Source organism: Euprymna scolopes, chromosome 34, assembly GCF_053919585.1.
Source record: "Euprymna scolopes isolate OS-2025 chromosome 34, ASM5391958v1, whole genome shotgun sequence".
In the NCBI taxonomy this organism is placed as follows: domain Eukaryota; kingdom Metazoa; phylum Mollusca; class Cephalopoda; order Sepiida; family Sepiolidae; genus Euprymna; species Euprymna scolopes.
Genome location: NC_136515.1, coordinates 26,020,833 through 26,034,416, shown reverse-complemented (window position 1 = coordinate 26,034,416; position 13,584 = coordinate 26,020,833). Strand labels below are relative to the sequence as shown.

General features: G+C 35.0%; 1 protein-coding gene across 2 annotated transcripts in view; it reads right to left on the bottom strand.

Moving 5' to 3' along the window:
- Positions 1 to 13,584, bottom strand: part of LOC145259144 (anoctamin-7-like) — a 577,044-nt gene that overhangs the window by 28,788 nt on the left and 534,672 nt on the right. For both annotated transcript variants that reach the window (XM_080116843.1, XM_080116844.1), the window contains 3 exons: positions 13,145 to 13,264; positions 8,624 to 8,745; positions 3,951 to 4,098 (listed from right to left, as the gene is read on the bottom strand). In XM_080116843.1, the coding sequence (XP_079972969.1) occupies positions 3,977 to 4,098; positions 8,624 to 8,745; positions 13,145 to 13,264 (364 nt within the window). In that variant the 3' untranslated portion in view covers positions 3,951 to 3,976. The remainder of the gene's footprint in view (positions 1 to 3,950; positions 4,099 to 8,623; positions 8,746 to 13,144; positions 13,265 to 13,584) is intronic.

The following is a 13,584-nucleotide window of genomic DNA, read 5'->3' as shown; positions in this document are numbered from 1 at the left end:
CAAGTCGACCACTCAACTCACGCATGCAATAAAGTCTGCGGGTCAATGATCGGCCTCCACAGTCATCTGAGTACCCACAAATGACCAGACCCAATCTCATCGACTGGAAAACAATTATACTCGTTACGAGTGATTACCGATTATATATATATATATATATATATATATATATATATATATATATATATATATATATATATATATATATATATATATATATATATATATATACACGGAGTCAAGACACGAAAAACGCAGCCATGTATATTTTTTTACGGAACAAAAAAAAAAGAAAGAAAACACTTATGTATTATCAAAGAAAGCAAATATTTTATTCAGACGAATTAGTTTAGTTTAAACAATTCTTGTGTTAATACGAAACTAAAAAGAAAACACGGTATTTATGAAAGCAACATTGGATTTTTATAAAGTTAAAAATTATAAAACGAAATTAATTTTTTAAATAAAATATTTATTTTATTATTTAATAATAAGAAGTGTTTTCTTTTTTCTCTCTTTTTCGTAATAATATAAGAAGTGTTAAAAACTAAAGTAATTTTTTTTCCATTTTTTTTTCGTTTTTTGTATCTTCCGTTCGGTTTCGTTAGATAATAAACCGTATCCACTTCCGGTAGCTTGATTTTTTTTTCCGAGCAGTGATCTTTGACATTACCTAAAAATATATAAATTTATTTTCTTTTGGAGGGAGGGGACCTCATTTTAAAACTATATCTACCTCAGTATTTTCTTAATTTTCTATTTTTGAGCGATTATCGAGACTACTAAGACGTGATCCTCTCATGTCGGACATTTTTCATTCATATATATATATATATATATATATATATATATATATATATATATATATATATATATATATATATATATATATATATATGAGAGAGAGGACGCGTGGCTCAGGGGCTAAGGAATCAGGATGGAGAGTTGTATGTTTTGGTTTCGATTTTAGCTGATAGCACCTGTCATATATATATATATATATATATATATATATATATATATATATATATATATATATATATATATGAACGACTCCCTCTCCATTGTTCTGCTGATAAAATTATTTTCTCTTTTCTTGCTATATATTTCCTCTTTTTTTATTATTTCCTTACACTTATGGGGGTAGGGTAAACGTTGATGGTATCAGCTTTCTTATAAAATTAATTTATGATGGAGTTACATTAAATTATCGTTATGTCACTTCTATCAACAAAATTGAAATTTTATTTGCCGCATGATGAATTAAATGGTAGAATTCGTCTGAATTACTTTATGATCAGAAGAGGTTTTCTCTAATTTGTAATTTTTGATAAGGAAGAAAAGAAAATTGATGTAAACATCTTCATATATATCGTTATCTGTTGCACCATTGTTCTTTAGATAAGTCGTGTTTTGTTGCATATTTAAGTACCATAATAGTGTCATAATAGTGTCATATAACAACAGATTATTGACGTGTATAGAAATAAAGAAACAGAAGAGACTTGACAATTTGGCAATTTGCTTTCTAGAGAAAACGATATTGCTAAATGTATTGACTCTGAAAGGATTTTTAAATACAAAGAAATAGAAAAATCTTTTTCTAAAAGATTTTTTTTTAATTTTCTTTTTTTATATTAAAAATAAAATGATAAAACTTTGCCTATTATTTGGATTCTTCGAACTACTGTTCTCATCATGAGTGTTAGTTTCGCAACGTTTTTGCTGATGTAAGCTCCGAACTTCTTCAGACGTATCTTGTCGAACTTAGGAATCTGTCTGTCAAACATGGGAATCTGCACAGAATTTCAAACGAACAATTTATTTAGTCCATGGGGAGTAGTCTACTCTCGTTCCGTCACCCATGATCGGATAGGAGTTACAATTGTGTTTTGAGTATCGTCTACACTGACCTTCAACCTCCAGAAGATTGTCATTTACAGCTGAATTTTGTCAAGTACTTTATCTGTTATGCCACTGAATGAAAATAGTAGACAAGTAATCCAACTAATATGAATTAGCGGGACCTATGGAAATTCCACAGGGATTGGTTCATATGTAATATGTTGATATTGGAATTCTGTAGATATTTAGCATAAATGAACACGCTCTGATATTATTGTAGCTATTTTCTTAAAACTGCAAAAGTATTTATCCAAGCTAGCAGAGACCCCGGCATAGCTAGGTAGTAAAATATGCTTAAATATGATACTTTAATTCTTGCAGATTTCGTATATATTATTATTATAGAGTTAATGTTCTATCGATTTTTATGTATTATAAAGTTGCGATTTCAAAAGTAAAAAATAAATCTATATGACTTGAATTCATCAGCTTGAATCGAAATCGAATCCCAAACTTATGAATATATATTTTTGTCAACTTTAGTTTCTTCAGCTATAATCAAAACCGAAACCAAACCATAAGAAGAATTCTTGGTAAAATTATTTATAAAAAAAATAGATTACTAAGGTGCCATCAGCTAAAATCGAAACTGAAACCAAGACTTATGAAGAATTCTTGATGAAATTATTTTTTAAAAATGAATTATTGGAGTGCCTATAGCTATAATCGAAATCGAAACCAAAATTTTTGGTAAAAATATTAAAAAATAGATGAATTAAGTGCCACCAGCTATAATTGAAACCAAAACCAAAATTACGAAGAATTCTTAGTAAACTCATTTATAAAAACTTAAATGACTTGAGTGCCATCACCTATACTCGAAACCGAAACCAAAACTTATGAAGAATTCTTGGTAAAATTATTTATTACAAGAAATGGAAGTACATAACAATTGTCAGTGTGACACAGAAAATAACAGACACATTATCGTATTAATATATAGATTATCATCGTCATCTCCAAAATTCAGAAATATGATAAAACTTTTCATATAACCTTTCAAAATTTTATTATACTAAGCATTTAATTCTAGTTATCCTTTTGGGGGCAGAGCACTGCATATGTTTTTTATATGAAATATAAGCATCCATAAATATTATTATGTAGAGTAGGGGTACCACCATCAGTTTTTCTAATAAGCTCACCTAGTAATTTGTAGAGTCAACTTTGCATGGAATGAACATGACCAAACAACCGGATCCAAAAGCTACAAGAACTTTACAATAACAGGATAAATTTTCTGTCACAGAAAAAAGAGCGAATTTTAAGAGAGGAAAATGTAAACGGTGTTAGGAGTAATCAGCTTTTTTCTGTTAAAAAATACTTTCTGTAGGGCTCTATATAAGTAAAGATTTAGTTCGCTAGTGTGAATTTAGACAAGGCTCACATTGACTGCATGATGAACCGTTCTCGGGATTGGATGAAGTGTGGGTGACAAAGCAATAGCAACAGGTCGAACGGTTGACAAAATAAAATTGAATGATAACAGATGACGTCATATTTTCGAGCTGAGAAAGAAAAGTTTTCAAGTTGATCTCTCGGTGGAAGCCATGCGAACTAGCCACGGCCAATAATGTAGAATAATTTAAGGCGAATGTTACTGATGTCTCTGGCTGTTTACGTCACTCAGTTCTCAAGTTAGAACGTTAAGAAGGGAATAATTATTTAGTTATTTCGTCTTTTTCCCAAATTCATTCTCTCCAAATGAAACTTGGAAAAAAAATTCAACGAATATTTCGCTTTGTGTCAACTTTTTGCAAAAGGATCGACAAACGGCGTCAAAGAGAAATGGCAAAGTCAGTCAGTAATGAAGAAGAAAAGAAGACAACAGGTAATCCACGTTTTATATCAATAACGGAGATTTACGTTGGCCACTAAGTAGCAAAATAAGTAGGAAAACATTGAATGAATTAAATGTGAAAGAAAAAGAGAGTGCAAAAAACTTGTCTAAAGAACAAGTCATCAATGAAAACATAACAGTTAGTGTAAAATTGAGATTCATGTCAATAGATAAACAAAATGAACAATTCAAAATATCTTCTTACGTTCATGATGATTTGTGGGCAGTGTGCTATAATATGTTTTCGGGGTGACTGCCAAGACTCAGAGATGTTGATCCTGCTGCTGCCAATGAGTGTGGACGGTTACGGTTGACCATGCGATCACGGAAGATGGTACATACACCATCAGATTCTACAAAGATAAAATGGAAAAAATAATAAGCATATATATATAAAGAGAGAGAGAGAGAGAGAGAGAGAGAGAGAGAGGGGGAGAGAGATTTGTCATTCCACGTATGTTTCTAGAGAAGTATTTTTCAGGGTGATAGTGTAAGAAGTATAAAAACGATGTTGTTATTTATTACCATATATATATATATATATATATATATATATATATATATATATATATATATATATATATATATATATATATATACCCTGATAAAAAAAAAAATTAAGACCACTTGAAAATCTTTAAAAAGAAAACCTTTTTTATGGGGGGATTTTAAACTCCTCCCACTTAACATTACCAATACTACAACCTAAAAGGTTATGGAAAAAAGCTGCATTCCAAACATTTAATTCAGAAATTCACATTTTTATAAAATGAGGAATTTTACACTTGGTCAAAATTTTAAGACCAGGGGCATAAATTGTGTTTTAGTTCAGTTACAGATTAGCAATCACTGCGTAAAGGTGTCACCTTGGATAAAGCAATCAAATTTACTGAAGTTTAGCATGCTCGAATTCTAGATTTCCATGAGCAAGGTTTGTCACAGTGGACGATCGCAGCTAACGTAAATCACAGTAAAACAGTGCTTTGCAACTTTCTAAAAAACAGTGAGAATTATGAAAAAGCAAAATCCACTGCTAGGCCCCCAATAAATTTCTCTTGCATTGAGTAGGAGAATAAAACGGGTTATTGTGAAAAACAGGGGACTTTCTTCTAGTCAAATTAAGGCAGTTACAGAAGCTGATTGCAGTGCAGTAACCATCAAACGACACTCATGACAAAAAGGCATGGTAAATAAAAGCATAAAGAAATTCCTCGCCTGCTGCCACGTCACGGGGTGAACTGCTTAATATTTGGTTGTGAATACCAAACATGGGACGTTGAGAAGTTGGAGAAATCCTTGTTTTCTAATAAGAAAAAAATTCAATCTGATAGCTTCCAACGATATTGACATAACAAAAACATACCTCCTGAAATTTTTTCCACACGTTATTATGGTGGAGAGTCCTTAATGGTATTGGGTGCCTTTTTTTACAGAGGGACGATGGAGCTCCAAATGGTGCTGGGCCATCAGACAGCGACTGGTTATATTAGCATGCTACAAAAACCATCTTTGATGATGGAAGGCCATTGTTTGTGTGGGGGATGGATGCTTATTTCAACAGGATAATGCTGCAATGCATGATGGACCTTGACCTTTCTGCAAGAAAATGGGTCCATCTCTTGGGACATCCTGAATGTTCACCGGACTTGAACCTAATTGAAAATGTTTGGGGATGGATGACAAGAGATGTTTATTGAAATGGCAAACAGTATTCAACAAAAAATGAACTTCGTGAAGCCATCTTCCAAAGTTGGAGCAAAATCCACCACACTTTAATGGAAACGTTTATTTTTAGCATGCTCCAAGAAATTTTTGAAGTACTCAAAACCAGTGGAGGTGGAACTCACTATTAAATTTGGTTGTTGAATGTTTTCATACACTTTTCGTACAATTTCATAGAATGTATACCCTTGATCTTATAATTTTGATAAAGAGTAAAATTCTTCATTTTATAAAAACGTAAGTTTCTTAATTACACAGATGCAGTGGGCAGCACAACTCATAGCTTCTCTATATCTCACTCCCTATCACAAATTGTTACTTTCCCAACCCGTTTCCCTGACCAGGAAGAACAACACGCATCACTTTTAGATGTTTTTGACCACAGTTCCTGATGATTGTATAACAAAAACCGACAGCCCACTTGGGAACGTTGATCATGCAGTGATAATGGTTGAAATCGCCCTAAACTCTAGACCCAAAACTGAAGAGCCAGTGCTCAAAACAACGAGATATTATAAAAAGGTTGACTAGGAAGCCATCAGAGATCTTATCAGAGACGCCCCATGGGGAAATATTTTTTCTGTTCCTGCTGAACAGTGTGCAAACGAGACCACTGACTGGTTCAAAACTGCAATCGAAGCGCATGTTCCCATGCGGAAATTCTATAGCAAGCCCCACTCTCCCCAATGGTTTACTTCGACTTGTGCAACTGCCATTGCTCAAAGACAGCATGCATACCGCAGATTTAACCGACATAAGTCCAGTTCAAACAGACAGAAGTACATAGAAGCTAGAAGTAACATTAGGAAAGAAATAGCGACAGCTAAGAGAGAATTTAGGGAAACCACTAAAAAACGCATTGAAGCACAAAAACTAGGAACTCATGACTTCTGGAAAATCTACAACAGTGTAGTAAATTATGGCAATCAACAATTCCCCCACTAACCAACAATCACGAGGTTGTTTGCTCAGCAACCAAAAAGGCTAACATGCTTGCCAGTCGGTTTGCCTCAAACTCCACACTGGACCCTTCCAACCACTCCCTACCTGAATTTCCTATGCGGACAGACGCCACGCTAGACGATCTGAAAATCACCCCTGCTCAGGTGCATGCTATCATAAAAAACCTTGACACTTCAAAAGCATGTGGACCCGATCTCATCCCAGCCGTGCTATTAAAAACGTGCTCAGCCGAAGTGGCTCCAGTTCTCTCCAAACTCTACAACAAATGCCTTAATGAATCATGCTTTCCGGGCTGTTGGAAAACTGCTTCTGTGGTACCAGTATTCAAGAATTCTGGCGAAAGAACTGACCCATCAAATTATCGCCCCATTAGCCTCCTCCCACTTTTTGCCAACATATTTGAGACCTTAATTAACCATGCTCTAGTCCATCACCTTACAGATGCTAAACTTCTGACTGACCAACAATATGGATTTAGACAAGCCCGTTCCACAACAGACATCTTAACTGTAATCTCTGAACGTATATACCATTCACTGGACAAAGCGGGAGAGGGCAGAGCGGTAGCTCTAGATATATCTAAGGCTTTTGACAGGGTATGGCATGAGGATCTCCTCAGGAAGATTAGATCATGCGGTATCACTGGTAGAATACTTAACATAATTGAATCCTTCTTAGATAAGAGAAAAATCCAGGTTGTCCTCGACGGTCGAACATTGAAACAATATGATATAAATGCGGGAGTGCCGCAGGGGTCTATCCTTGGACCTCTACTGTTCCTGATATTCATAAATGACCTCCCCGACAAAATTGCCTCTGAGATGGGTATATATGCTGATGACACCACACTCTATAACAGGCACGACAGGAAAACAAATGAACATATATCTAAAGAAATGGCAGAAACACTAGAGGATGACCTCCAATCAGTAGTGGAATGGGGACAAAAATGGATGGTCACGTTCAATGCCGCCAAGACTAAACTAGTTTCATTCAATAATTACAAGAAACCTTCTCTACCACCTATAGCAATGGCCAACGATTCTTTATCTGAGAGTACGTCTTTCAAGCTCCTTGGCCTAACGTTCACAGGAAACATGAGTTGGAGCAATTACATTGAGGGCATTGCCAGGGCCGCTGCAAGGAAGGTGGGCTCTCTCTACCGTGCTAGAAAACTACTAACTCCCGAAAGTATCCTGTACCTCTATAAGGCAACCATTCGCCCATGTATGGAGTATTGCTGTCATATTTGGGCTGGTGCATCGGCTACTAGTCTCTTGCTCCTTGACAAGGTTCAAAAGAGAGTCGCAAATCTGATAGGCCCTAAACTGGCATCAACGCTTCAGCCTCTGTCCCATCGACGAAACGTTGCATCCCTCTGCCTTTTCTACAAGTTTTTTAATGGTGAATGCTCTGATGAACTGCAAGCACTTGTGCCCCCATGACGTGAACACCCTCGACCGACCCGACAAGCTGCAAAATCCCACCCCCACACTGTAGAGATCCCTAGATGTAAAAGATCTCTCTATTCTAGTAGTTTCTTCCCCAGAACCGCTAGACTTTGGAATTCCATTCCAGGTCACTGCTTCCCCAACTGTACTGACATGCAGAAGTTCAAGTGCAACGTGAACCAACATCTTGCTGCCCAAATCCCTACATAGTACCCCAGTAGTTGTTTCCCCTGATAGTAGCCCCCTACACCAAAGTGGCAATGTGCCTTGTTTGGAGTGAAAATGTAATAAAAAAAAAAAAATTTTTTAATTAAATGTTTGGAATGTAGGTTTAGGGAGGTTGGGTCATCCGAAACATGTCTTTTCCTGAAGGAGTTAAGAGTCTCTGAGTGTGAATTTTTACCACTAACTCTTAGTTCTAGTGGCAAGTTCAGGAAATGACATGTAATCAACTTAAAAAGTGCCCCCACCCACCCACAAAAAAATGACATAATATTGAATATTCATGACTGAAACTTAGTGGACAAGTGAGGCATAAAGTGAAGTTATTTGCACTAAATATGATTGAATTACAAGAAGAATTATGCATGTTACTTTTGAGAGGTGGGGAGGGGCGAGGCACACTATATTTGGAAAATAATAAGATATTTTTTTTTGATAGGAGCATTGTCAAAAAACATAAACTTTTTTATAGAATCGTGACCTTTTTGTGCCCAATTAAAATCAAAGGATGCTTACGTACCCAAACCTTCATCCTCATCATCGGCTACAGATCCCTTCTTCTGTTTCGTTGGCATTTCCACAGCATGCATACTTTTCCGTTTCATCCGATGCTGTTTTCCACCCCCAGAGAGAGGAAGGCCACTGAAGATAGGAATCACATAGAAAAATCATAATGGTAAAAATTGTAACATTCAAAGTCACATTGGCAGTCACCCCGAAAACATGTTATAGCACACTGCCCACAAATCATCATTATTTAATTATGCCAGTAAGAATTGTTGTCTCCTTTTTTGCCTGATTTTCTAAAATATGAAATGAAATCAAATTTATTGGCAAAACATAACATAATGCAACAAACCATTTTTTTTTTCTTTTTCACTTGAAACAAGTTGTATTGCCATTTGGACCTGCGACTAGGATTATATCTGCAGGAAACAATGTGACGATTAAAGCAGCGAGATGTCTGTTCACATTACATTTAAACTTCTGCCGGTTAGTAAAGTCAGAGAAGCAGAAAACAGAGAAGGAATTCCAAAGTTTAGCAGTCCAAAGAAATAAACTATTAGAGTAGAATGCTTTCTGGCATCTGGGGATCTACAGTGAAGGAGTGAGATTTTGCTACTTGGCAGGTTAATTATGGATATGTAAGTCGAGGTGGCACAAGTGCAATGACTTCATCAGAGCACATTCCATTAAAGTACTTGCGGTGATGGACTGGGGTTGGAGCTTGGTTGATAATGTAAGGCCTATTAGATTGGAGGCTCTTTGTGGATCTTTTTGGATCCCAACCATATAGATTGAAAGTCATTTACTATGATTTCTTCTATTGCTTTGGATATATGTATATTCGTTTTCCCCTCATGTTTATTATAGAGCATAGCGTCATCAGCAAATATACCCATCTCAGACACAATTTTATCAGAGAAACGAAAACGCATGTGATATACTATCTTTTGGCTCGTATTGAGACAACTTGGCATTGTGGTGAATATTTAAATTTTTGTTACAACAGAATCGCATCTCTTCGCATCTTTTTTTTTTAATTTTCGTCTTTTGAAGATTGTAACGCTAGGTATGGGGCAGCCAAACCAGCTGCCAACATTGCCCTGCTTTTTATTGAACCAAACCGAGAGCTCTTTTTAGTATCCTCGTTGTTCCCTTAAGTTCAATTGTCTGGATCTCTTTTGCACTTGGTTCACCAGGAATATTACTTAGGTAGGACTTCAGATTCTTTTTCAAAAGCCCTGTGGCACCTATAATAACTGGTATGATTGATATCTCCTTAAGATTCCAGTTTCTTTTCATATCATACATGAGACCTTGATATTTGGTCTGTTTCTCCCTTTCAGCTCTGTTCAGACCTCCATCATTAGGAACACTCACTTCAACCAAGGTTGTAACTCTCTTTGACTTATTTCATATAACTATGTCAGGTTTGACAGCAGCATTTTCAAGGTAGGTGGCTGTAGGCATTAATGGTCGTAATGTATGGTATATAAGTCATTTCTAACTGTTCTTTCCCAGGATTTGTTGCTACATTGATTGTTTAATTTTTTACAGATGGTCCAATTTTTTACAGATGTTCCATCATGTCTCGTTGTGTAGTAGCCATCCCCTAAAAGAACCTTGCAACTTGATACTAGATGACTCACACTTTCCAATTCTGTGTGGCAGAATCTACATACATACAGATGCGAATTCTGTAAATTCGCATCCTTCAGTACTGAAGTGATCGGTAATTATTCAAATATCACTGTCTGTCATGATATATCCAATGCAGCCTTGAATTGTTTGGTCGTCTGCAAGAACAATCAAACATAACTGTTCTTGGTTAACGTTTTATGATAATAATATACTTTTTGTTTTAAAACAATTTTCAAAATTATTGTGAGGTCAGTGATTGCGCCTGGTGTCCATTTTATTTATAATTAGGTGTAAATACCCGGCGTTTCTCAGAGGTAAAAATAAAAGAAGAGGTGGACTAGTGAGAAAAGAGTACAAAGTTGTAGCACTCTTCCTGAAATCAAGCCTGGGTCTCTTTGGATTTGTGGGCCGGCGCTGAGTCCTGCTACTACACCCAGGGTCTGCCAGCGGCACCTGATTGCACCAGGAGATCACCGCACTCTTCAGCATATCCAGGTACACTTTGGTTTTAACTTTCAAGCCGACTTCGAGAGTTGCATGAATGTTGCCCTAATTTGAAACCACACCAAAGACCATAATCGTAGATGGAAACTTTGTTTTCATCACTTTGGGCATCTCCCTGTTATTCGTAGAAATCCAGCGATTGATTTTAAGGGTGCTGGCAATGGTCCTGTTGTCATAACTATGATCGGTAGAGAGTATGAGTTGTACAGCGGCGCATCTTCAATCTCACTCCTTGAACATTGTGTCACTTTCAGACACAATAGAAGGCTTTTATCGCTCTTGGCATTTGTACACAACCGGCCTATTAGTAGATGGTCTGCAACAAGAAAGGAAAACCGGTTTTCATCAAATGGAAATGGAATCATGTCGCATTTTCTGGGACGACAATTTTATCGTTCCACCTCATATTATTAAATTCCTTTATGAATGTCCAAATATTTATAAAATTTTACCAAGTATTTTATCCTTTATGACACAGATCCTTATAGATAATTCTTGTATGAAGTTTGAAAACCTTAAACCTATTCTTGCTTTTAAATATACAATCTTACCGCTATGGGTCACGTAATAAATAAAGTAAGTAAAAATCAGTTCGAAGCGAAACTCTTCTGGGTGTTGAATCTCAATTCTTAATGTGGGTGATACTCAGAATACAATTTTGAATTACTTAAGACTTCTATACTGTCATGGCAGAATGAGAGCACACTATCTCTGTGAATTCAGTAAACAGCTCTGTCATCAGCCGAAACGTTGTCAAAATAACACTAATGATGAGAACAGTAGTCCGAATAATCCAAATGATACAAATCGAAAACGTTTTTATGAATATTTAATATTTTAATGAAAAATGAAAAATGAAACTATGGCACTGACCCTATTTTGTTGATGTTAAGTTAATTTTTTTTAACTCATTTTCTTCATTGTTCAAGGGTGGTGTCCCCAAAAAAGAAAGATTATACGTCCGATTTCGTTGACAAAGTCAAACCAGATACGTGCTGCATGGTTCACATGACTTAACGCTAATAAAATGAGGAAAAGAAAGAAAAAAGTTAAAAAGGAGGAAGTTTCATGGGAGTATGAAATTCACAAGCAGTCCCCAGTCGCATACATATCCCATTAGGGGAGACGACGATGTTAGGTTTTTGCAACTCTTGCAGAGAGGTGTCGACATCCCACTACATACAGCGCTTAGTATTCCTAAATTGGTCACCAATCTGGTACTAACCAGGTTCGACATTGCTTAACTTTGGTGATCTAGCGAGAACCGGTGTGTCAATATGATTATGCTGTGGACAATAATAAATATTAACCAAACATGTTACGGACTGTGTAGTGAATAAGAAATATATATATATATATATATATATATATATATATATATATATATATATATATATATTAAATTGTAATTCAATGAATTTAAAAAAAAAAAAACTCTCATTGAAATGGAATGAAGTGGTTGAGTTTCATATCAAAGAATTTTTATTATTCTAAGCAAGACAAAGAATGCTTTAGAAAATTAATCTCCTTAACCTATAGGGTTTCGATGTCTACCATCTCATCAGAGGAGAGAAAATGTTAGCAAATAGTTATAAAGGTATGCACCCTATTTGCTAAAGTCAGTGAGACATGGAAAGTCAAAGTGAAAATAATGCATTTATCAGAAGTCCTGTATCAGGAGGATTTGTAGAAAAAGGATATGAATGTTTTTTAGATCCAGCTTGCTTGGTAAAATCCATGTTATACGTTCTCTACATCCGTTTGGTAATAATGTCCAAGCTATATATTAGGTAATCCGCATAGCTGTGTAGATATCCGAATCAGGCAAGTGTTTGTATAAATTCTCACTGACTTTAGCAAATAGGGTGCATACCTTTATAACTATTTGCTAACATTTTCTCTCCTCTGATGAGATGGTAGACATCGAAACCCTATAGGTTAAGGAGATTGATTTTCTAAAGCATTCTTTGTCTTGCTTAGAATAATAAAAATTCTTTGATATGAAACTCAACCACTTCATTTCATTTCAATGAGAGTTTTTTTTTAAATTCATTGAATTACAATTTAATTTATTTGCTCTATCTTGCATATCGAGCAATTCCTGTTTAGATGGGATAACTTATAGAATATTACTGCCAGTAATATTTTGTAAACCTACAATCTCACGTTTCCATAACAACTGATTATTAAATAAAAACTATTCTGAAGTATATATATATATATATATATATATATATATATATATATATATATATATATACACACACACACACACAATTATTTACATAGATTCATTTCAATTTTGTTTTCTTTGAAATCATTAAATGAAGTATACAATATATTATATAATGTATACATAAGTATATAACACTATTAAAGCAAAATAATTTACCTTTGTGCCAAATCCAAGGGAGCCGAATTGTTTTCTTCAACTGCACAAGAATTCCTTTTCTCAGGAGGTTCTTCAAGGATGGGTTCCTTAAATGTTTTCAGTTGACCATTGCTGTCAAACCTGTTTGGAGCAAAGAATCAACTAAAGTTTAATTAAATTGTAATTGTAAGTTTGTACAAAGAATGTTCGCTTAGATAGAGAAATGTGTTGGAAAGTTTTTAAAGAGAAAGAAAATTAAGAAAAACTGTTAGGCAAATGAAAATCTACACAAGAATAAACACTGATTTCACATCCAAATATTTTAATACGACAAGATGCCACAAAACATGCCATCTGTGAAAACTATACATATGAAACTCAATGCATATGTGCATATGTATGTGTGTGATGTTTGTGTATTCTTTATAGAAAGAAAGGTTATGAAATCTACATAAAATCTT